General features: G+C 40.9%; 1 protein-coding gene across 2 annotated transcripts in view; it reads right to left on the bottom strand.

The window, feature by feature from the left end:
* Positions 1 to 1,982: 1,982 nt before the first annotated feature.
* Positions 1,983 to 21,941, bottom strand: part of LOC128765505 (diacylglycerol kinase beta) — a 70,393-nt gene continuing 50,434 nt past the window's right edge. For both annotated transcript variants that reach the window (XM_053876168.1, XM_053876167.1), the window contains 3 exons: positions 13,488 to 13,608; positions 10,971 to 11,031; positions 1,983 to 6,170 (listed from right to left, as the gene is read on the bottom strand). In XM_053876168.1, coding sequence (XP_053732143.1) covers positions 6,072 to 6,170; positions 10,971 to 11,031; positions 13,488 to 13,608 — 281 coding nt within the window. In that variant the 3' untranslated portion in view covers positions 1,983 to 6,071. The remainder of the gene's footprint in view (positions 6,171 to 10,970; positions 11,032 to 13,487; positions 13,609 to 21,941) is intronic.

The following is a 21,941-nucleotide window of genomic DNA, read 5'->3' as shown; positions in this document are numbered from 1 at the left end:
GGAAATGATTGTCTCACAGAGTATAAAAATATTCATAATAGCAACCTTTCAAATCCTACTTTATTAGTGCGCCCTCATCCCAGCTAGTTGGGGTAAAAGTCTTAGGACACCCAGGACATGTCCAATCCAGTGCACTCAACAGACCGAAAGTCACCAGTTAACCTCAGTATGTTCTTGTAGAGTGGGAGGAAAGCAGAGTGTCAGCAGGCAGCACAGTCAAGAGTAATAGAAACACAATTAGAATCGACATGAAAGTAAAGTTTTGCCTGCAAAAATGGCAACACAATGTTTCATCAAAAGAACAAAAATAATCTTAAAATATTTTGTTAAAAACAAGGCTGTTCCTTTTTCTGAGTATTAAATTATACTTGAACAAAAATGAGCTCTTTAGATTCCAATCCAATTCTCTATAGTGTCCTTTGTTTGACATGGCTTGCAGAGGTGCTAGCTGTGCGCGGTGCTAGCTAATCCCTCAGAGCAACTTCCTCATGAACGTGTGAGAGTGCACGCTTGTGCCGGTCTGTCCGAGCTTGCAAACGTCTGTCAGAGGCACATTTGAGAAGAAATAGAAAAGGAGTTGCCTGCGGGCGCAGGATGCTCTGTGAGCGAGGGACAAGATGTGACTTGCCTGCTATTAATAGGACTTTGGGAGATAATTCCTGCCTTGTTATCTTAGCAGCCCAACTCAACTCAAGACTTGCCAGGGGCGACTCCAGCGAGGCTCTCCGTTGTATAACCGCACGTCCTTCTGGAGTCAGCGCTTCCCTGACATTCCCTCCTTCTGTTCTCTGCCTCCCACTTTCCCTGCAAAATGAATTTAATCTGCGAGTCGGAGGCAGTGGTGGTCAGACAGCCACAGTGGGACTGGATGTAAGAGCATGTTCCGTGGCCAGAGTGGAGAAGAAGCGACATCATGTCTCTGTCCTGTGGTGAGAAGCATGACCCAACCAGGTGCAGACGCTGCGCTCCGAGTCTCAAACGGATGACTTGTTATTGACATTTAAAAAAAAAAAAAATACAAGCCAGAGGACGAAGAACACCCTCACCCCGGACTTGTGAGAATAAAGTCTGGCTCAGGAATGTCTCGGTATCAGATCTGTTGGAGGCCAGAAGGAGGGAAGTGCTGTTACAACACGATCACTGGCCACTAGCACACGTGTCAAACTCAAGGCCCCAGGGCCAAACCTGGCCCGCCAAGCCATTTTATGTAGCCCAGCTTTAAACTCATACAGTTATTAGATTAAATCCTAATGAATAGGGCAGAAAACAGATCACCTGTAACTAGGGTACAGACTTTTTGAGATGAATTTCACTTCCAGACAAAAAAAAAGTTAAGACAAATATTAAAATGGAAAATCGAGCGCCAACCCTCTCTCTAACGCATCACTATATTGTGACTGATGAAATTTACAGCATTCATACTTTAATATTCAACATCCAGATTTGACCAAAAAAAAGGGTAGGAATTCAATGAAATTTTCAACATGAAGGGAAAAAAAACAACAGGTTCTCTAGTGTTGTATTTATTTTGTTCCCCCTCTATTTTCCTCCCATGTCCGCTCCGTCATAACAGAGACTGGGAATCAGCCTCCCGTGACTTGACTGACTTCTGCTCACACAGCTACAGTGGAGGGCTGAATGGAGACGGCGGGTCCAGTGGGCAGCTCTCCAGCACCGTTCATGTCTCTGTGCAGAATCTCGACAGATTAAAGAGACAAATCGTGGTGTATCATCTCATAAATAGCAAAGTTGATTCATCGACAGATACATTTTCGCAGACGGCTGGTTCTGCCACTATATCTCATTAAATGCTTGACATGAATACATAAATTTACCCCTCATCGCCTGGTGTGCCACATTGGCACCATTGCATTATTGGGCAGCCAACACAATGCTGCAATGAGCTTATTCAACATACTGCAGGAACCTTCAACAGATGGGTTACATTGGTATGAGAAAAAAAAAAAAAAAAAAAAAAAAAATATATATATATATATATATATATATATATTTGAATGATACTTTCAGGGATGTAGCATTATCTTGTCACCAAGTGAAACTAATCCAGCCTCCAGGGAAACATTTGGTCATTTTCCAGCGTCAGAACTGTAGAGGTTCATCATGACATCGACCTCCCTCTGATCCAATCAGGTCCCGGACAGTGCGTGTGGGTGGGGAGAGTCTCTGCCCTTGACCCTCTCTGGACTGACAGTCATCTGACCCTGAGGCCGACTCAAATTCAATATGTGATCGCACCACAAATCCAGTTAGCAAATCGAATTATTTGACGAACTGACGACTTTTCCCGACTCAGTTACAGGCAGCCAGTCCAAGTGGACGGTGAGGGATCGAGTGCCCTGTAACCGTGCCTCACGCTTTCTGTGCTGGCGAAAGAACACGTTTCAAAATGTCTTACTGCGACAATTTCATTCACAGAACTGCTTCTACATGATGGACAATTCATTCACATTGACATGAACACACACAAACACCTGTACCGCTGTCTTTGTGGGGACATTTCATTGACGTTTCCCCAGTCTCGCTCTACAAACCCTTAACTTCCAAAACAAATGGCTAACCTTAACCAGGACTCTGAACCAAAATTCAACTCAGGTGCTTTGAAGTTATCTTTGTGGGGACAGGCAAAAATGTCCCCACTAAGGAAAACTGTCCTCCCATTTCGGTGTGTTTCCAATAGATGGTCCCCACAAGTACAGCTAAACCAAGTGCACAGACACACACAGGCAATTAAACCTCCGTATTTTTTAGGTGGACACTATGGGGATGTGTTCATCTTTATTGTGCACACATTTTTTACTACTTAAAAAAAAGTCAATGACTGAACTGGCAATGGATTATAGACAATAGATGTGTCAGTTCTGGGGTTTGACAAGCACAGCAGTCTCCTGGTATGACAAAACACGCCCAGTATGTTTGTATACAAGATAAATTAAGTACTGTCTTATACAATTTTTTTCTTTTTTTTTGCAAAACCTTTATTGAGCATGAAACTTAGCTGACTAATATTAAAATTAACCGTTTATTCCCAGACCAAAAGTTTCCCATGGGTGCTCTGTCACAGACTTTCTCCAAACTCCGCTCTGAAGCAGCTCAAAGTCAAACACACAAAACAGCCTTGTTCCAGCAACAAGTGAAGCATTTGTCTCCAAATTTACTCCACACAGCCAACGTGGTTTATTCCTGTAAATCTGCCAGCAGCCGCATCAAACAGGCGTGAACCATCCCGCGCCCCAAATAGTCCCAGCGAACAATACGGCATCGGGTCCAAAGACAACAGGCCGCATCAGCCTGGGGGATAACGCTTCTTTCATGGTGGGGTTTGTCGTTTTAACAGAGCACAGATGTGGACGAGCGCGGCTAATCCAATCAGGAGCCCAGCAAGTAGCGAGTGATGCTAACTAGGGAGGCGATAATTCTTAAATAAACATAGCGACCTACTGGGTTGACAGACCCAATATATTTATGACGCCTTTAATTTTGACTTAATCTCCACTTGAGTGCTTGTTGTTGTCACCGCTGCTGCAATGCTAATGGGCTAGCTGAGATGTGAAGAGGAAAAACAAGTTCTTTTATTTCAAGTGAAGAAGAGTTCTGTCCATCCCTCTTTGAAGATGTAAAAAAAAACAAAAAAACAAAAAAAAAAACACAGTCAGTTCTGTTGATGTCTAAAACAGTATTTATTTCTATAAATGCAAAATGACTGTAAACATGCACTCTTGTCACACTGAGCTCTCTTGGCACGCTCCATCGCAGGGGAAGGTCAACAGGGGCCAAGTCCCGGTGTGGTCAACAAGTATAAAGTGATGGATCTCAGTTGCCCCCGACTGCGGGCAAACACCAGGATGGATCTAGTTTCAGGTGCAAGAGCGATGACTCACTGTCTCTTAAAGGGAACCGGGGTGCAACCCCGTTTGGTGAGCTCTTCGAAGTTGGCACGGAAAGTCTGATCGCAAATCTTCTCTCTGAGCTTTAACGTGTGCGTTTGTTAGCTCGGATCGGGTTTGAAAACTTCGTGGTCCGTGAGATATAGTAAGCCTTCAATGTTTGGACCTGGGGCAGCAAGTGGGCTGGGAGGGGGAAAACCTCCAGGAGGTTTGGCTCAACCGTGACCTCATTGTTTGGTTTTATTTAACACCACCAGCGTCAATATTTAACTTCAGCCTGAGGAAATATGGTGCCGTTTTAAACAGTGGACTCAGCACTTCCAATTTTGGTTTATGAGAATATTCAAGTCAAATTAATAGTCATACAGCGAAACTGTCGTCAGAGAGGACAGTCACCCACTCCGGTTTGGATCTACGTTTAATCTTGTTTCACTGCGTGTTCTGTCACAAATCTTCCTCAAACCAACTCAAAAGCACATCATTTAAAAAAAGTCACTGATTAGATCAACAGTCCCGGTTGGCGACCGGCTGAAGTAGCTTCTCTAGAACCATTTTTCATTTTTATAGTTATTTTGAGCAGCATAAAAAAAACTTCATATCAAACCTGGACCACATTTTTTTAAAACTGATCAAAGCACATAGTTATTTTAATCCTAAGATTTCAGACAATTTTTAAATTAAGTGTTTTTAAACAACAGCACTGTTGTTTAGCACCTACATAAACAACTTCTCCGACCCAGATTCAGAATATCTCATGGACCATGAAGCCGATTTCTTTGGTCTTTCTCTGCAACTGTGATGCCTTTTCCTTCAGAGGTACAGACGGAGGTGGAGCTCAGGCAGAAGAGTGGATCGCCGACCACCACCGTCAGCGATGGCGACCTCTCCCTCTGCGTGGCGACTGTGTGGTGAAGAATACTGATCTGAGCTCAGCTAAGCTAAAAACTCCACATCAATGATGATATATTCATACACATTCGTGTGCACAGTATATGTGAGCTACACCTACTTTCCAGAAATATACATATAATCTGCCTGCACATGTAATATTTTAGATACAGTAATATATATATAAATACATTCCTCAACAAGCTTTCTTTTTCAGCGTTTTTCTTCCCGCTACATTCACATCAAACAAATCTCTGCGTCAGCACTGCCGAGCTTTGGGATTCACACTGGACATCATTTGGCGCCGAAATTAGGAGGTCACAGCAGGAGATGGAAGGAGAGGGATGCGTTTAGTCATCCTCTTAAAGTGAGGGAGGCATTGCTGTTCCAAAATACGTTTTATAATGACATTTCACAACAATATCTCCTGGTGTAGAGACAGAAACAGATTTCATTTATAAACATCTTCATGCTTTAAGACCTCCTTTTGGACTGCTTTTGACAAAGTGGGGGAAACAAACAGAAAGAGGTTCTCATGATCCTATAATAATTGGTGAGAGCTGCCACAGTTTCAATTGTCTCTAGTTTGATGTGTGCATTGTTGTCGTTGGGACTTTTTAATCTGAGTGGATCCATTGAAATGAGCCATGTGAACAGACTAGTGACCTCATATGCTGATGATAAGGCTGAAGCGCGCCACTTGAGCTTGAGCTTTCAGAGAGAAATGAGCGTGACAAGTGACAGCCAACCTGCTTGTCCCTAAACCAACTGCTGGAGAGGATATTCTTGTGGGCCAGTGATGATGCTGAGGGTTAAAATCCCTGCGTGTTTCCAGGCGACTGTTACGCCCCACTGCCATAAACCCATAAACAAAATACCTCAATAATGAATGAGGCTTTTCCATTCTGCTGGCGGGCCCACGGGGACGGCCTGCAGCCAGCGTTCTTACAAGCAACCACGGCTGCATTATTCATGCAGGTGTTCCTGCTACGACTGCGATCTACTTCTTTCTCCTCTCTTCAGATGTCTACAACCATCCTCTTGTCTCCTTAAAGGGCTGCAAACAGCCCCGACTCATCAGCAGGCAGTGCAGCTCTGATATATGGCTGAGTTCTTTTTTTTTTTTTTTTTTGGCTCTTGTTAACATTGGCAGGGAGTGAAGTTCACACACTTGTGGATAGTGTTGGTGTCCTCCAGGTCCTTCCACCAGGTCCTTTAGGAATGAGTTCACTTGAGGATGTGATCAGTGTGTCTGTGATGCGGATGCATGCATACGTTCTAGTCGCGGCTCCGGTTGTGTTTCTTGAAGAAAAAAAAGGGTGTCTTCTGCGGCGGGCCCAGCAACATTGGCACCTGGTTCTTGTGCGTGATCCGGATCTGCAAGAATCAGAGAGGCATCGCCATGACAACGGCTCATCGTGCTACATAGATCCCTGCTCACATTGCTAATTGACACAGTCACAGTCTTCCTCTTCACTGCCGCAGCGCGCTGTTACAAAACTCATATTCTGACCTTGCAAATAACTCACATAATACAACAAAAAGCTCTCCATCTTCCGCCCCCGTGAAGGTCTTCCATGGAAAATGTTTGAAACACGGAGCCGCAGAACAGAGAGATGTTGATCTCATTCTTTTCAACAGCGTAGCTGGTCTGTGATATTTGGAGGCACCGCAGTGTTGGAGGTCGAGTTTGGGGGTGTTGCGGAGGAGGACGAAGAACAGAAGAGGAGGGAAAGGAGCCAAGACGTAACCGAAATGTTTAAAAAAAAAAAAAAGCTGTTTTACATGAACCAAAGCTGTGAGTGATCTCAACATTAGAAGGCTCAAGGAAATTTCATTACCGGTGAATTTTAGAGGAGAATATCAGGAAGAATGCTGAGGAAGGAGGTCAACAGAACCAGAGAGTCCTTTTGCAGTAGCAAGGGGAAATCATAAGGTACTGAGAGGCAAGAAGAATACTTCATGGAAGTCGTGCATCACAGCCACACTCATCTTCAGGAAAGGAGCCAGTAAAATGAGTCAGGTGGCATTAATTAATCTAACCTCACTTAAAAATCGCAGAGAAAACAGAAACAAAAAAGAATCTCTCCATGTCATCCACTGCAGTAAAAGTATTAGTCAGTGTTAGGTATGGTATGTAAGAACAGCAACATTTAACACACAAAAACCTGCGTTCTAAAAAGTGCTATGTAAATAAAACTTTATTATAATTAATAACCTTATTACCATCTTAATTGCCACAAATAATGAGTAACTATGGTGTAGTTTCGAGTGAACTTTCAGCGACAATTCCCAGGTAAAATATGTCCTGGTTTAACAAGATGCTAACCAGAACTATATAATGTTTATTTACCGGCCAACATGCTGCAAAACACATGAATAAGTATTTTATTAGTAAGTAGTATATGTTCCCTTATCTTAAGCGTGTCACTAACCACACCTCTATTGCAACCAGCTCATGCTCGTATTATTTAGGATCATTCACGGACCCATTCTGGAAACGTCATACTGGATTCTATCATTCAACAGCAAGCAAAGACATCTCTCTGACAAATGACTCATTTGCTCAGCAGCACATCCAGTGAGGTGTTGTAAAATCAAGAGACTCATTACAAAGACATTGAATCAGGGTTTTAGACAAACTCAGTTGCCATTTTAGAAAATTAAAGAAAACCCCCAAATCATGTGATTTCAGCTAAACTTCCCTCCAGTGAATAAAGCACGAGCCACAAAAACAGCCATGTGATGTCCCACATTGCACACATGCAGCTCGCTCTCGAACCTAGTTTAAAATTCATGCCACTTTTTGAAGGCAGCACCGGCTTTTAACAACTTGATATCTCACACTGGTCCCAGACATCACAAGAACACTCCGTTTTGGTGTGTCCAGGCTTCAACTCAACATACATCGTCCTCCCTCTATCTCTCACTCTCTCTTTACAGTAATCTAGTGAGGAAGAAAACACAAGGCTAAAAGCCTGACTCATGTTTCAGTGCGTTGTACATGCTTGAACGTTTTTTTTCTGATAAACCTTCAAAGTCATGCGTCACCAAGGCTGCTGAATCAAATCTTGTAGCCGAGTTCACAGGTTAGTAATTCAGCCATTAGAACAATATACTGCACTGAGTCGACTGTAGAGACCTTTAAGTACACGCCTGCCATAATGGATGTTCAGTACCTTGCATACCTGAGTTATGAAGGTTGTGTGGCTGCTAGTTTCTTCCCAATGTCATCTATATAGTCTCCCACTTAAATTGCAAGCAGAAAAGTAGGTGTTTTCAAATGCAGTAGAACTAAGTATTCCAGAGCAAAGTAAAGTGCCAATCCAGCAACCAAAGCGTTACACTGAGTCACCCATTTACCCTTCCGCGGACACGTCGACACACTGACTGCGGTAGGTTTGGGGTTAGGTGTCTTGCTCAGGGACACAACGATATCAGGAGCTAGGATCGAAACGGCAACCTCTCAGTCAGAGCTGTGCTGCCTCCTACTGCGTTAAGAAGAAGCTCTCTGAGAAAAGCTGAAGATAAATGTCAGTGAATGTTAACATCTAAGGTGAAACATGAGGACAATATCAACATTTGTTTAGCTTCTGTATTGTCACATAGTCTGGTTGACAGTGTAGGTGAAGCTGCAGGGCACATGAAATCTCATCAAGGTCCGAATATGTCGCAAAACTTAAAACTTAAAACTTAAATTCATGCAACTTGTGTTTTGGCACAGAACAATTTTTGCTGTAGTCAGCAATGTACTCTATGGCCTCTCATAATTCTACAACACACTATGGATTAATCACATTAGTAGTTTAATGAATATAGCTATTAAAATAAGCTAAATTAGTTTGAGAATCAACCCTGCATCAAGTAACGCAGAGTGCAACCAGATGACTATGGAATACCAGCAGTGTCAGACTGAGGTAAAAATATGAATGTAAATAAGGAAAGTTCAACGGAAATAAAAGCAGACATGTTTATTTTTTATATCTCCACATTTATTTTGGTTTCTTCTTCTTTTTTTTCACTTAATTCCCTTTAATTCCACTTTAATTTATTACTAATTTCACTTTATATTTCTATCTTCCTCACTTTGCTCTCCTGGTATTGGATAACAAAGCAAATTGAACATTAATAATAGGAAGAAATGCAAATTTTTCACATTTTTCCTTTGGTTTTGCCTTCTGTTTTGTTGTGTGTGTTTGTATGTACTTGAAAAGAGCACATACTGATTTGAGTTATTCAGGGGAAGCAAGTTCCATAACAGTCAGTGCTCCAGCCTCACTACAAGAAGGTCAGCGGTTCAAATCCAGCAACTCTAGGTTTGGAGTGAATCTGTGTGGAGTTAGCATGTGCAGAGGTCAAGTGATGACCGTGTGCATAGCAGAGTGTGAAAACATCTTTCAAATTTCTGTAATTTACACACTGAATATATTTTGTGGTCACTGCGGACACAGAGACAATGTAATTACACACATTACTTCTTCTGGTCACACATTAACCAGTATAATCGACCTAATATTTATGTTAATAGATCCAATATTCTTGCGTAACCAGTGAACATAGAGACAACACAAGAGCTCTGTTCCAGAGTGTCAACTCATCCATTACCTTCATTTGCGCCAAAATAAACTTCCGTCACCAAACTTGTCTACACTGCAAGTTATGTAAAGTGACACACACACACAAAAGCAACTGACAGACATAATTAATTCTGCCACAATTGTGTAGGTTGACATATTTTAAGCCTATATGTCTGAAATAAACCCACTGCTATTTAGCACAAAGCCGCCCCACACATGCATGTGGGCCACGTTGGCAGAGTCCCAGTGTAAGTAGGTTTGTTTGGCCTAAAGTGCTTCGATGCATTTAAATAACATCCCTGAAAATTAAAATGACATTTTATGATGTGCCGATGCTGCGCCGCCAAAAAGGTGATGAAAATTGAAATTATATAATTCTTTATAAGTATACGTCATGCATTTTTATAGAGTGAATCTAGTATAAGCCAGTAACACTTTTTGAAAGTCTAGACTTTTTACTTGCCTTGACATATCACTCGAAACAAATCTCACACACACTACATCTAACAACAATAGTAGCTTCTTTCAATGAAGACCATCATAACAAGACTGAGAACTTAAAGGAGCTCATTTTATCAAGATAATACAAGCGCCTCTTACTAGAAAACCACTGAGAGACTGAGACCGAGAGAACTCTGCCAAGCAGCTTATGTCACATGACTTTAAAAAAAACTGGACAAGCACATCAGTATAACGACTAAAACATTTCATATAAATAAATTATAATAATGAAAGTTAATTTAAGTGATTTGACAGTTTACTGTGTTCTATTAAGTCAAGTTTTCAGCAGTGGAGCGAACCATACAAGTGAATGAAGAAACCTTCAAAACCACAAGTTTGTTTCAAACCAATCCTGATATATTATAATATTAAATATTGCAGATTTTTGGTACCACATAGAACTGACGGGACCTGAACTCTGTTGGAAAGGTGAAAGCCATGCAGTGGACAGAGGACTAACGTGCACGCAGACTAGACTTCTTGTCGCCCCATTCATTTTGTGCACTCAGTATTATGCCTAACCATTCCAGGATTTGACCTTAAGTAAACTGTCATTCGGATCCACCTATTTTCTCTGGTAAACATAAACACAGAGTTTCATCTGTCTCCTGACCTCTTCCTCAGCTGCGAGTACGTGCACCAAACCACACTCTGTTCCGCCTTTTTAGCTCCAGCCCCTTCCGTTCCTCATCATAAATACAAGATGAACAACCCATCAGAGTCTGCGACCAGAAGGGTCGGGGGTTAAGAGTGGGAATTAGTAATGTGTTCGCAAGAGTTTCCATGACTGCACTTTGTGAGAGCTGGTTGGTATATGTTGTGTGCTTCATCACAAATACACAAAGGACATATCCACATGATAAACCTTGAACATATGAAGAACTACAAGAACTGCCTTGACATTACTGCTGTCTTGGCTTGGTGTCCATAATAAAGACGAATATCCTGCACTGGTACTACAGTAAGAATGTGACTAAAGATGCACGACGTTTATCCTCACAGACAAGTGGAATGTTGTTTATTCCCCAAGTGTGTGACTCAGCCTTGGAGATCCATTATCATTCTTATCTCTATGCTAATTCTTCCTGTTAGCCCTCACCGTGCAGGGGGGCTGCATCCATGGCTCGCCATCAATCTGCATGGGCAGCCGCCGGGACGTCCTGTGATGGCATGGTGGGGGTCCCACCGGAGAGAGAAGGAGAGAGACATGTGGTGAGCCCAGCAGCCAGCTAAGGTCAAATCACACAGAGGTCTGAGGCTCTAGAGGCCCGTTCACACCGTCGCAGGACAAACACTGCACCCTTTGTTCCCATGAGACCCTTTTCCAGACAGACCCGACTCTTTCAACTCACACAGCCACTGTATACAAACACACACACACACACACACACACGCTCTTGGAGTTGATTTAAGATTCTTGTCTGTAGTTTAAGACTCAGTGCTGCAGAGTGACAGTGATGAATGTTCTCTTGATTCCACCGGAGGAAAATGTGAGCGAGGCAGCTTGTAAATGTCACCTCTTCAGAGCATTAATGCATCGGCAGGTACAGTAAATGGGAGGGGGGAGAAGTGGAACTGCAATGAAATGACTGTACTTAAGACGTCCTGCTGCCAAAAAAATGCCAGAAGCAAGGGACTGGCTGCCGTTCCTTTGGCTCGCCTTCTACAGCAGTATGTTTTGCAGAAGTGAATATGCTGATCTAAGCCTTCGCAAGCAGCCAGTGATTAACTAGAGAGACTTTTTTAACGTTCCTGTCACACACACACACACCGTGCTGTCATGAAACGCCCCGCCTTCTCACACCAAAAGGGTCTTGTGATTCAAGTTTTAATGTACATTTTGAATTGCTTCTTTATTGGTATTTTCAATGTGAAAACGTTGAAACACAATTATGGTTAAAGCTGATCATTGCGCTTGCGATTCTAGTCATCTGTCTTCTTCAATTCAATAAATCAAATTCAGTCAAAGCCAGTGTTGGTTATACACCGGCAACAACATCATGTTGCTTTCTCTACAGATCTTCAAGAGCAAAAGTGAATATGAAGCATGACAAAGTCAACGGAAGTCAATGGAAAATTAGGTTGAAAAATTTGATCGTCTCCACTTGTGTCATTTGTTAGTCTTCCGCTTGCCAAAATTAAGTGTAACAGTTTAGTCTCACTAGTGGAAACTAATGGAACATTGTATGTGAGGCAATTTTACCCAGGAATCGTGACAGGGTCGGTGTCGTTTAACTGCAAAAACACACTTGTCTCCTGTTGACTGAGTGGTGTGAGAAAGAGTTGATTGGTTTTGCGATGCCAAATGGGCTCTGGGGCTTTCAAATAGTTTGTTCAAACAGAATAAGCAGGGTGTTTAATATGAGTCGATTCTCATGAGGCTATCCCAACTGGAGCAATCCAGAAGAGAAGAAGCCATCTTCACCGTTGTTTGTTTTTTGCTGCATGTCTCCTTATTGAAAACGCTTGTGAAGGTAAATAATTCCAGAAGCGCTTATACTTGACTTATATGCAAGTTGAGGAAGTCAAAAATTAATTTAAAAAAAACATTGTTTTGTGCCCTAAATTTGCTTGAATGATGTTAAATGCTTAGTTCCATTTGCTCTGTGGCTAAGTTGTTTCCATAGTTTACATAATATTTTTGCTATATGAATTCATGTGAACAATGGTAAAATATATTCACAGTAATAAACATAATTTCGTGAATTTAAAGCAGGCATTTTAAGACTATCCATTTAAAACAATTGTTTTCCAGATAGTTCACAATAAAAAAGTTGTGTAAAACAGTAAGTTTAAAAAACGTCTCAGCAGTGGAATCTGTGACACAAGGAGAAGAAAAGCCAGATGAAAAATGCCCTTTAAATGTTAAAAAAAATAAAAAAAATTCTAGCTTATATACAACTACAAACAAAAATATGTAAATTAGTAAACAACAAAACTCCCTGAAATGTTTTAAACACTTATACATATTTTATCATCGGTGAAAGCAGTTTGCGATCGAAAAACTAGCAACTGAGACGGAAAGGACGAATGAAAATTAATAATGAAAAAAAAAAGTTTTAAAAACTCAAAAGCAATATTAAGAAGCAAAATTGTTTGAAATGAACTCCAACACTGGCAAGGTTAAAGCTGGAATCCCAACCTTGTGGGCGATTGCACTGGGTTTTCGAGCCGAGTAAGTACAGAATAAAAGTGGGGCAAAGTGAAATGGCAAAACCAGGTTAACAGTAAAAAAGGAGAGCACGGAAGATGAAGGGAAGAACGATAGCAACACATTGAGAAAAACCAAGAGCAGGAAAACGGAACAAGAGACAAATGTCGCTGCTTGTTACTATAAACATTCCACAGAAAAAAGTAAGTTTGAATTCTCCAGCAGATCGCTTAGAAAAACATGCCAGGCAAATCTATAATTCATTCACAAAGAGACACACTATTGTTTACTCCTTTCAAATACAAAAAAACACTCTGAATGAATGCATTTTTGATCATACGTGTGCAGCAAAATAGTTTCTGCTTGGGCGAGCAGTCGGGAGGGAGAAAGAGGGAAGGTCGTGACTCAAGGAAGACGAAAGAGGGAAAGTAGAGCAAGGGAAGTGAATGGGTGAAATGTTCTGACCTGATTGTGACATTAGCACACTGAGCAAGTCTGCGTCCAGCACTCTTCAGTCCTGTGTAGATCTGGCCCATCTCTATTGCCCCCTCCAGGCCCACGACCTCCAACAACTGGTCGCTGAAGTCTGAGGGAGAAATATCGAGAGATACATTAGCACATTACCTTCATGTCAATGCATGATTTTGACTTTAGGAGGACGGTACAACACAGGAATTGAGGCTAGCAATGACAACTTCTAGATTTGAAGGCGTCTATATTTCCAACTGCATCCTAGTGTGACTTGGAGTGCTTTTGTCTGGGTTTAGCAGTGGGAGAACAGCGAGGTTTTGACAGCCTGCTACATAACCTGGGCTTTCATAACATTGTTTCTCACAATTTAGGTTGCATTTCATTCCCTCCGTTTTCTGCTGGTGAATAGTAATGTAATATGAAGTTTATTGCTGCAGTCCAGGACCATCTCTAGGAACTGGCTACATAAAGCAAGAACAAATAGCGATAAGAAAATTTAGTGAAATTATATTTAAATATTCATATTCTGCTCAAAAGAAAACAGTCTGGTGAATTACTGGATTAATGATGTGGAAGTAGTCTTTATTTACAAAGCAAGTGAATGGTTCCAAAAGAGACAAAACTGTTTTATTGTAATCTTGTCTTCATGTTTGTCATTTGGTTGAGTAAATCCACTTATCCAATTTAACATCATCACAGTGGGTCATTGTGTTTACTTTGGCACTAAACAACTTGGTAAACTTGGCCAGTGATTTGTGAAACTAATTATTCAAAGGAAGCGCCTGAGAAATATTTTGTCTTCACAGCCAGTGTGATAATTTGTGAGCTGCGAGATTAGGATAAAATATCAAACACACTCCTACTACTCTGCTGGTGACAAACATGGAGAGGCTTTTTAAATGAAGAAGTTCAGCGTCAGAGCCTTGTATGGATAGATGTCCCAAAACCCTTTTTCAGCATTAAAAGGACACAAATATTTTGGACGTGTCAATCGGGATAGTGGTCAAACATTCAGGCCCTGGGGGTCTCATCCCAGACAAGCCATGGCTGGCACCACAGTTTGCTGTAACTGGAGGCTGCGGGTCTCCCTGCTGCCGTCAATAATTTCTCAATGCTGTCTGACCTTGCTCGCTCTTTTGCCTGTTTTCCCCATGACAAAAGAGATTAGAATCAGATGAGAAACAGTGACATTGATGCCAATTCAAAACCTCCCACTTGTTTATCCAAGTCTGCAACATATGCTTGCCAACTCTTCATATGTATCTTCCGCTATGCAGCGGTTTCAATCAGAGCGTCTTGACAGGTTTTAGGGAATTTATAAAAAGCTCATTTCTATCTAGCGGAATACAGCTGGGGAGGAGGCACAAGACGAAGAAAAGGTTTCAGATACATAAATAGCCCCACTGAAGCTACAACTGAATAGAATTGTGTAATACTTTTTTCTTTGGAAAAATTCTGAGGACCTTAATATTTTTTGGCTTAACATATACAGGATGATATATTTTGATCATATTGCCCTGCGATGGACTGGCGACCTGCCCAGACTGAATTTCTGCCTCTAGCCCAGTGACCACTGGGATAGGCTCCAGCACTCCTCACAACCCTGAACAGGCCTGAGCCGTGGTTAACTGAAGATGCATGCATGTATATTTTCATCACATTTGATCAGTATGGGGCCCTTCTTACCAATGAATGATGAATTTTAAAAATGAATGGCACTGTAGCTCTGTCTACGTGGCTTCACAAGGTTAGAATTATTCACCTACAGTCGATTTCATTGGAGCCATCATGCAAATGTGGCTTAACTTTAGCATAAAGCTTATCAGTGGTGCACCACCAACTTGTAACACGAGACACACTGTGTTTTATCCTTGAAGCACAAAAGTGCATGCACTTTACATTACATATACAACAGAACGCCGAATCTTAAACCCAGTCATGTAGGTGGGTCATGCTCCCAACTGTTATATTTACGGAAGACCATTTTTAAATTTTCAATATTTAAACTTCTTGAGGGCTGCCATAATCCAATCCGGATTTGGGCCCCAGACGGTGAGTATGGCACTGTAGTTTTAGTGGGACCAGAAAAACAAGCACATCACATGCTGACAAGATGTCCACAGTGCTTCAGCTAGCTAGTTCCAAACTATATAAAATGCATATTTGTCATATTTGTGATGGCAAAAACCAAACAGGCAAATAAATAATAGAGCACTTTACACAACAGGTTGTATTTGATGTCCACCATTCTCTTTTATCATTTGGGTGGATTGAACCAAAATCTTCAGATTGCCCAGAGTCGGATATGATGTCACAAAATCTGCACACATATACACACACACACACACACGCTGCAAAGCTTTCCAAGAATTAATCATAATAGGATTGGACAAACATTTGGAGAGGGAAAACAGGCTGGACAGTTGGAGATGACCACACGACAGCTGGGATTTGGTAAGATGTTGACGTGTCAACATGTTGCCTGTCAGTTTGAAACACAACACGTCAGTAAAAAGAAACTGAACATATTTTTTGAAGCGTTCTATTTTCGATTTAAAACCCTGCTATTCATAAATCCTTTTTCCTGTCCCACTATTTATTATAAAAATCCCTCCCTCCACCGCACACCCACATACTGTACTCTTCTACTTCCTCCAGTTACCAAAAATGGGCATGGTGTCCTGCTTGTGTCCCAGTGTGAGCGCCTAATGGCAGAGTAGCCCACTGTGCTGGCTCTCACCTCACTGATGATTCCTGCCTCATCAGATCTGTGTGCTTTTGACTCTGGTTCTATCGCTGCTGCTACTTCTCAGCGAGGTAGAGCTAAGAATAGACAAGAACAGCCTCTTACATAATGCCAGTGCAAAGCATTCTGGGATGATTTGGCACTGCCTTACCAAGTGGCAGGCAGGGCGAATGACTGCTGCTGTGCTGCAGTGTTTTTCTCAGCCTGCTTGTACATGTGAAATGTTGAAATGCTTTTTCTCCTTAACATCGATTTGATACGAAAATGTTATTCAAAAAAATTGTGACCGACAATAAGTGCGTCACATTTACACGGTTCATAAAGGCTTGAAATGGTCACAGTTGACATGACTAGAAGTTCCACGCAAATTTCAACTGACAAAAAATCTCCAACAATGCAGATTTGACAATTATGACCAGGAAGCGGCTTCCATGTATTTCTGTTTTCTGAGATTCAAAATGTCAAGAATTATACTTATTCATGTTCACTTTATTTAATAATAAACGTTTGGACATCTCAGTGTTTCGGCAGGTTTCACTGCCATCTTGAAGCTGTTTTTACAATCCTAGGTAGGAATACTTGTGTATCCTTCATCCTCCCACGCTGCCCTCCCTCATGCACTCTCTGACCATTCTGTTATTGTCTCTGGGTGGTCAAAGAAATGGCAGATGGTCAAGAGGAACTGCAGCTCACCTCGCCAGCTCCATGGAGGTAAAAGGTGTAGGGAGAGCACTTGGCCATGACACAAAGTACACAATGTTACTACGATACAGTGCAGCACACCATGCCTTGGAGGTGATCGTTTCCTCTGCGTTTTTTTTTTTTAAAAGCTAATTCACTATCCATTAGATACAGACATATGTTTTAAGGAGGAAGTATCCCACTACCGTGACTTATATCGTTCTCATTCCCAGCACCCACTCGGCTTCGCTCACACACACCGAGTGTTTCTCGCAGATCGGTGGGAGCGAATGGAGGTAATTACGGCCTGATGGTGTTGGTGCGCGAAATGGGAACAATATAGAGTCTCTGTATGTGATCAGCTTAAAATAGCACACTGCTTTGTGTGTCATGCTGCTCCAGTGTGGCGAGCGATTGTAGACAGGTGAACAATGGCTGGTGAGGAAAAGGCATGTTTTCAATGTGTGGTGATGAAGAATGAAAAATAGAGTTTTGATGGGACAAATTCCCAGCATCCCATAGTTGTTCTCTTTTTTAAGCAAAAGACCCTGGTCCATTATAAAAACTCTGTATGTTTCTATCTCTCTGTCTTTTTGTTTTTGGAGTGAGGGAGAAAATTGGAGTTCCCAAAGGAAACCCATTTAAGACCGTTCAATAGACAAATACTGCACTTCGATCCCATATCAAAGGGCCAACAATGACTAAAAGAAGTGTTATATTTCAGGAGGTTTGCCAAAAATATTGCCTTCAGATTCAATGTTTTGTTACAACAGGAATAGAAAATAGGCCATTGCTACTTGAATCATTGCCCTTGGTGGAGAAAAATAAAATGCTGACACTCATCTTTGTGGCTTCACACAACAAAAGAGCAAACAGGCCGGTTGGTAAATTCATAAATTGTTTTGTGTTAGCATGCTTACTTTCTTCAACTGACAACAATGTAAATATATTTTTCCAACCAAAAGTCATGCAGTCTTATTACACTGTTAATAGATTTCAGTTACTGTAGAAACGGGGCAGTTGAAACAACAATTTGTCTGTGATTAGTTAAGCTGATAAATCAAAGAGGACTAACTTATTTTGGACTTTGTAAAACCACGTTTGTGATTATTGTGATTACTGATGAGCTAAATATGTGAGGCGTGTAATGGCCACAGACAAACAAACAAAATAACTAACTGAACCCACGTAAATCCATTCAGCACTGCTTTAGCACTGCATTAAATCTGATGTGTACAAGTATAAGTCAAGAATGTACTATTTATCAAAGTACCGTAAAAAAAAAAAAAAAAAGAAATTACAAGCACAAACTTGCACAAATAAAAACATGGAGCTCAGCTTGTTCACGTTTTTCCATTCCAATCACAAGCCATCCTTGTTATTTATCTCGATCCACTCCGACTCAATCTGACACAGGAAGTTGAGGAAATTTGATGCAGGAGTTCAAGAGGAAATAAAAGGGAGGGAAGAGATGTGTGCAGAGATAAAGGACGAGGGCAGCGTGATGATGGGATCGGCCAACACAGAAGCCTTATGTAAATCCTATTCCTGTCATCAGGAGTGATCCTCAGGCCACTATCTGAGGACCCTTATCTCCCCCCCAGAGACTGACTTTTGGCCCTGTCAGACATGTCTCTTTTCCTCAATATTGATCAAAATGTCCACACTCAGTCCTAATCTCCGTTCTAGACTTCCACATGCAAAGTTTTCTTGCAAAATAATGTCAGTGAAAAGACGACAAAGTCCATAGGAATTCAGCATCTCATGACAAGCATGTCCGTGAGTGTAAGAGTCTAATAGCTTTCATACAAAATACAAAAGAGACGATCACTGGTGCATCTCAGGGGTGAGTTTGTAGTTATCTAGACGTCATTCATATTTCACTGGAAGAATTGTAAAGTTTTTTTTTAAAGTTTTTCATTCCTGCTTAGTGCCATAATACACTGTAACTCCTTTTAAACTAGTAGAGCCAGAGGATCTTCTAGCATGGCTGATCACGGTGGTCTCGGTTTTACAAAGTTCAATACAGGTGAACCCTGTCTGAGTTATCTGCTCAACTAATTACAAATTGTTGAATCAACTGGTCAAATTCCAATTGAAATCTCATCGAGTATGAATTCAGCGCTTTAGATGACAGCCTACTGACCATTTATTTTCCAATAAATTTTTAGCCATTATAAGAAAAAAAAAGTGCAACTTCTCTTCTCAAATACTCCCATTTGACTGTACAGCAACATTCACTTTGATACAGATCAGTCACACGCCGCCCCCTCCTGCTGCAATGATCCAGCCCATTTTATATAACTGTTTTTGCTCATTATTGTCATATGATGACGATATTATCAAGGTCCCATGTTTTTTCTACCTTATCTACATTTTCCCATTGCAGCACAGCTTCCTTGGAATTTTTTTCCCCTTAGAGCACGTGTGAAACTCAAAGCCTGGGTCTAGTCATTTCATATGTCCTGCTTTAAACACATGGTTGACTTACACTTCATTTTGAAAACAATTTAAAGCCTAGCAAAAACTACATCACTTCCAATGCTGATGTTGATATAGTGGCCCAGCTTGTTTACAGCAAGCAGAAATATGTGGCAGTGGTGGTAGGTAATTTATGTATGATGACACAAAACATGTGCTTTATTCTGTCGCCAGTGACAGATTCTGATTCTTCTGATAAATGTCTAGAATTAAACATTCAGATCAAACATCGCTGTCATCAGGGAAAGAGGTGTTGGCCCTATGGAGACAATTATGTCTCCATTTAAACAGAATATTCTATTGACCTGGTAATTTTAAGCAACACATGCTCTTCATCAGCCTGCATTGTCTCAACAAAGAATAAGACAAATGGGATTAGACATGAAAGTCTCCCATGATTGAACCTAATAGTCACACAAAGACGGGAAGCAAAAGATAAGACAGAGTTTGAGATAAGTTCAGGAGATCAAACAGCTAAAGATAAACAAACTCTTTTCATTTGAGCAAATATCACACAGCAAACATCCAGTTTGCATGTCGTCCACCACCAGGTAATCTAATCCAGTTACACAACTCTTATACATGTTTAACAAAATGTCAATGATGCAATGACTACCAATGAAATGTTTGACTGAGCCTGAGTGTGTGTCTTGTGCCTGTCAGTTCTGTCCGTGCCAAACAAAAAGCAGAGCAGAAGCGCATGACTGAGGTCAGAAGAGCCCAGGGCATCATTCAGTTGCTCTGGGTTAGCACTGATGATTGCATTATTGCGGCAAATGAGATTTAAAAGGTTTAGTTTATTATGTCAAGGAGAGCAACTGCCAGGGACGATTAGCTTTATGATGAACAGACGCAGAGAGTCGCGCAGGGACGGACACAAACATACAGCCATGTTCCAAACAGAACTCCGTGGGCAGCTAAAACATTTACAGGAAGAGGCAGCAATAGCCAGTGATCTAATAACACTTGAATCCAAAGATATAAATCAAGTCTGGAAAGATTCCGTTGCACGTACAATCATTAACGCATGAAACTTTCAAAATGTTATTTCTGCTTGTCCTGATAAGGAGGTGTTGGACCAGCTGCTGTTGGGCCCCGAACCACCTCAACCGACTAATTTCAAGGCGGAGATGCAGCGGCTCAATTCCGAGTGTCTCCTGAGTGACAGAACTCCTAAGGGAGACGCCTGCCACCCTTCAAGGAAAACTCAATTTAGCCGCTAGTATCCAGAAGTATCTAATTTATCCATTTTGAGGGAATAGAAACATTTACAAATGATTACTTACATGATTTGATTAAATAGTTCAACGTTATTAATGTCATTAAGTAAAGAAATACAGGCAATAAGTGTGAAAGAAAGAAGATGATACATTCGAAAATGTAATTGTAAATCAAGCAAAATGATCGAGTCACATTTAAAAGTGTCAAATAAAGTGGGAAAATCAATTTTGATTATGTCAGCAGAAATGCAAGTTACGGACGTCATGTGACCCAGACTGCACTTTTCCCTCAGTCTGGAAGTTTGTGTGTGATCTTTAAATGACTTTATGCTTCTTGTTTTGTATCATTCATTTCCCTTAGGTTAGCCCCAGGGTCTGCAGATGGGAACAACGGTACTGAACATCTCTACTATGTGTGATGTTTTTTTCTGTACATGCTTCCTGTTAAATTGTTAAATGAACTGATACAATAATAATATTAGAGTTATTCCCCATATTTGTAAATATGTTTGTCACAGAAATGAGTATAAGATCAAACTCTCCCAATAAGGCCACATTCACGCAACCAATGAGAAGCAGATTTAAGAGATTACTAACTGACCAGTATCACACGCACTTTAACCCATTCAATAACTTAAGAGTCATAAACAGTTATATTTATGTAAAAGGTGGGGTCAGTGCTGCATTTATATAATAGAAAACAGCAACATCTTACCAATTATTCATTTAGAAGTCAACGTAATTTGAAACAACCACAACTATATTTGCGTGGAAAAGAGTGCAAAATCAGCATTCATGGATTCATGAGTCACACAGAGCTGCTTCAGAGTCACCCTGGTGTGTCACACAAGTCTCACTGATGTGCATTACCGCGTGCGTTCTGGTCAGTGTGGCTAATGGGATTAGGAAAAAGACTTCAGTGATGATACTCTCTGTTGACTCGTTTAAGGCGCTAGTTTGGATTACATATTGGATTAAGGTCAAGAGTTAAACCAGAAGGATGATTTACAAGACATCTCAACACACAAGGTTATTCATTTATTTAGCCATCCAAAACTGGAGTGTGGTACAGTCCACATGAAACTAGAAATCACACATGCTTTTTTTTAAACTTCATTTAATACTATTCCTATTTAGGTACGGCAAGTTTGCACAACAAATATAAACATATATGGTGTAAATTATTAATAAACACAACTAACTTACTTAATTTACTTTAAAACAATTACATTGCACAGGCATTTTACACATTTTTGGTCCACTCTCTTCTCCAAAGCAGATGTGAATGTATGGTTATTCATGAATTTATTTTAAACATGC

This window comes from Synchiropus splendidus, chromosome 10 (assembly GCF_027744825.2).
Source record: "Synchiropus splendidus isolate RoL2022-P1 chromosome 10, RoL_Sspl_1.0, whole genome shotgun sequence".
Taxonomy (NCBI): domain Eukaryota; kingdom Metazoa; phylum Chordata; class Actinopteri; order Syngnathiformes; family Callionymidae; genus Synchiropus; species Synchiropus splendidus.
The sequence above is the reverse complement of the archived record's forward strand: the minus strand, read 5'-3'. Positions and strand labels throughout refer to the sequence as shown.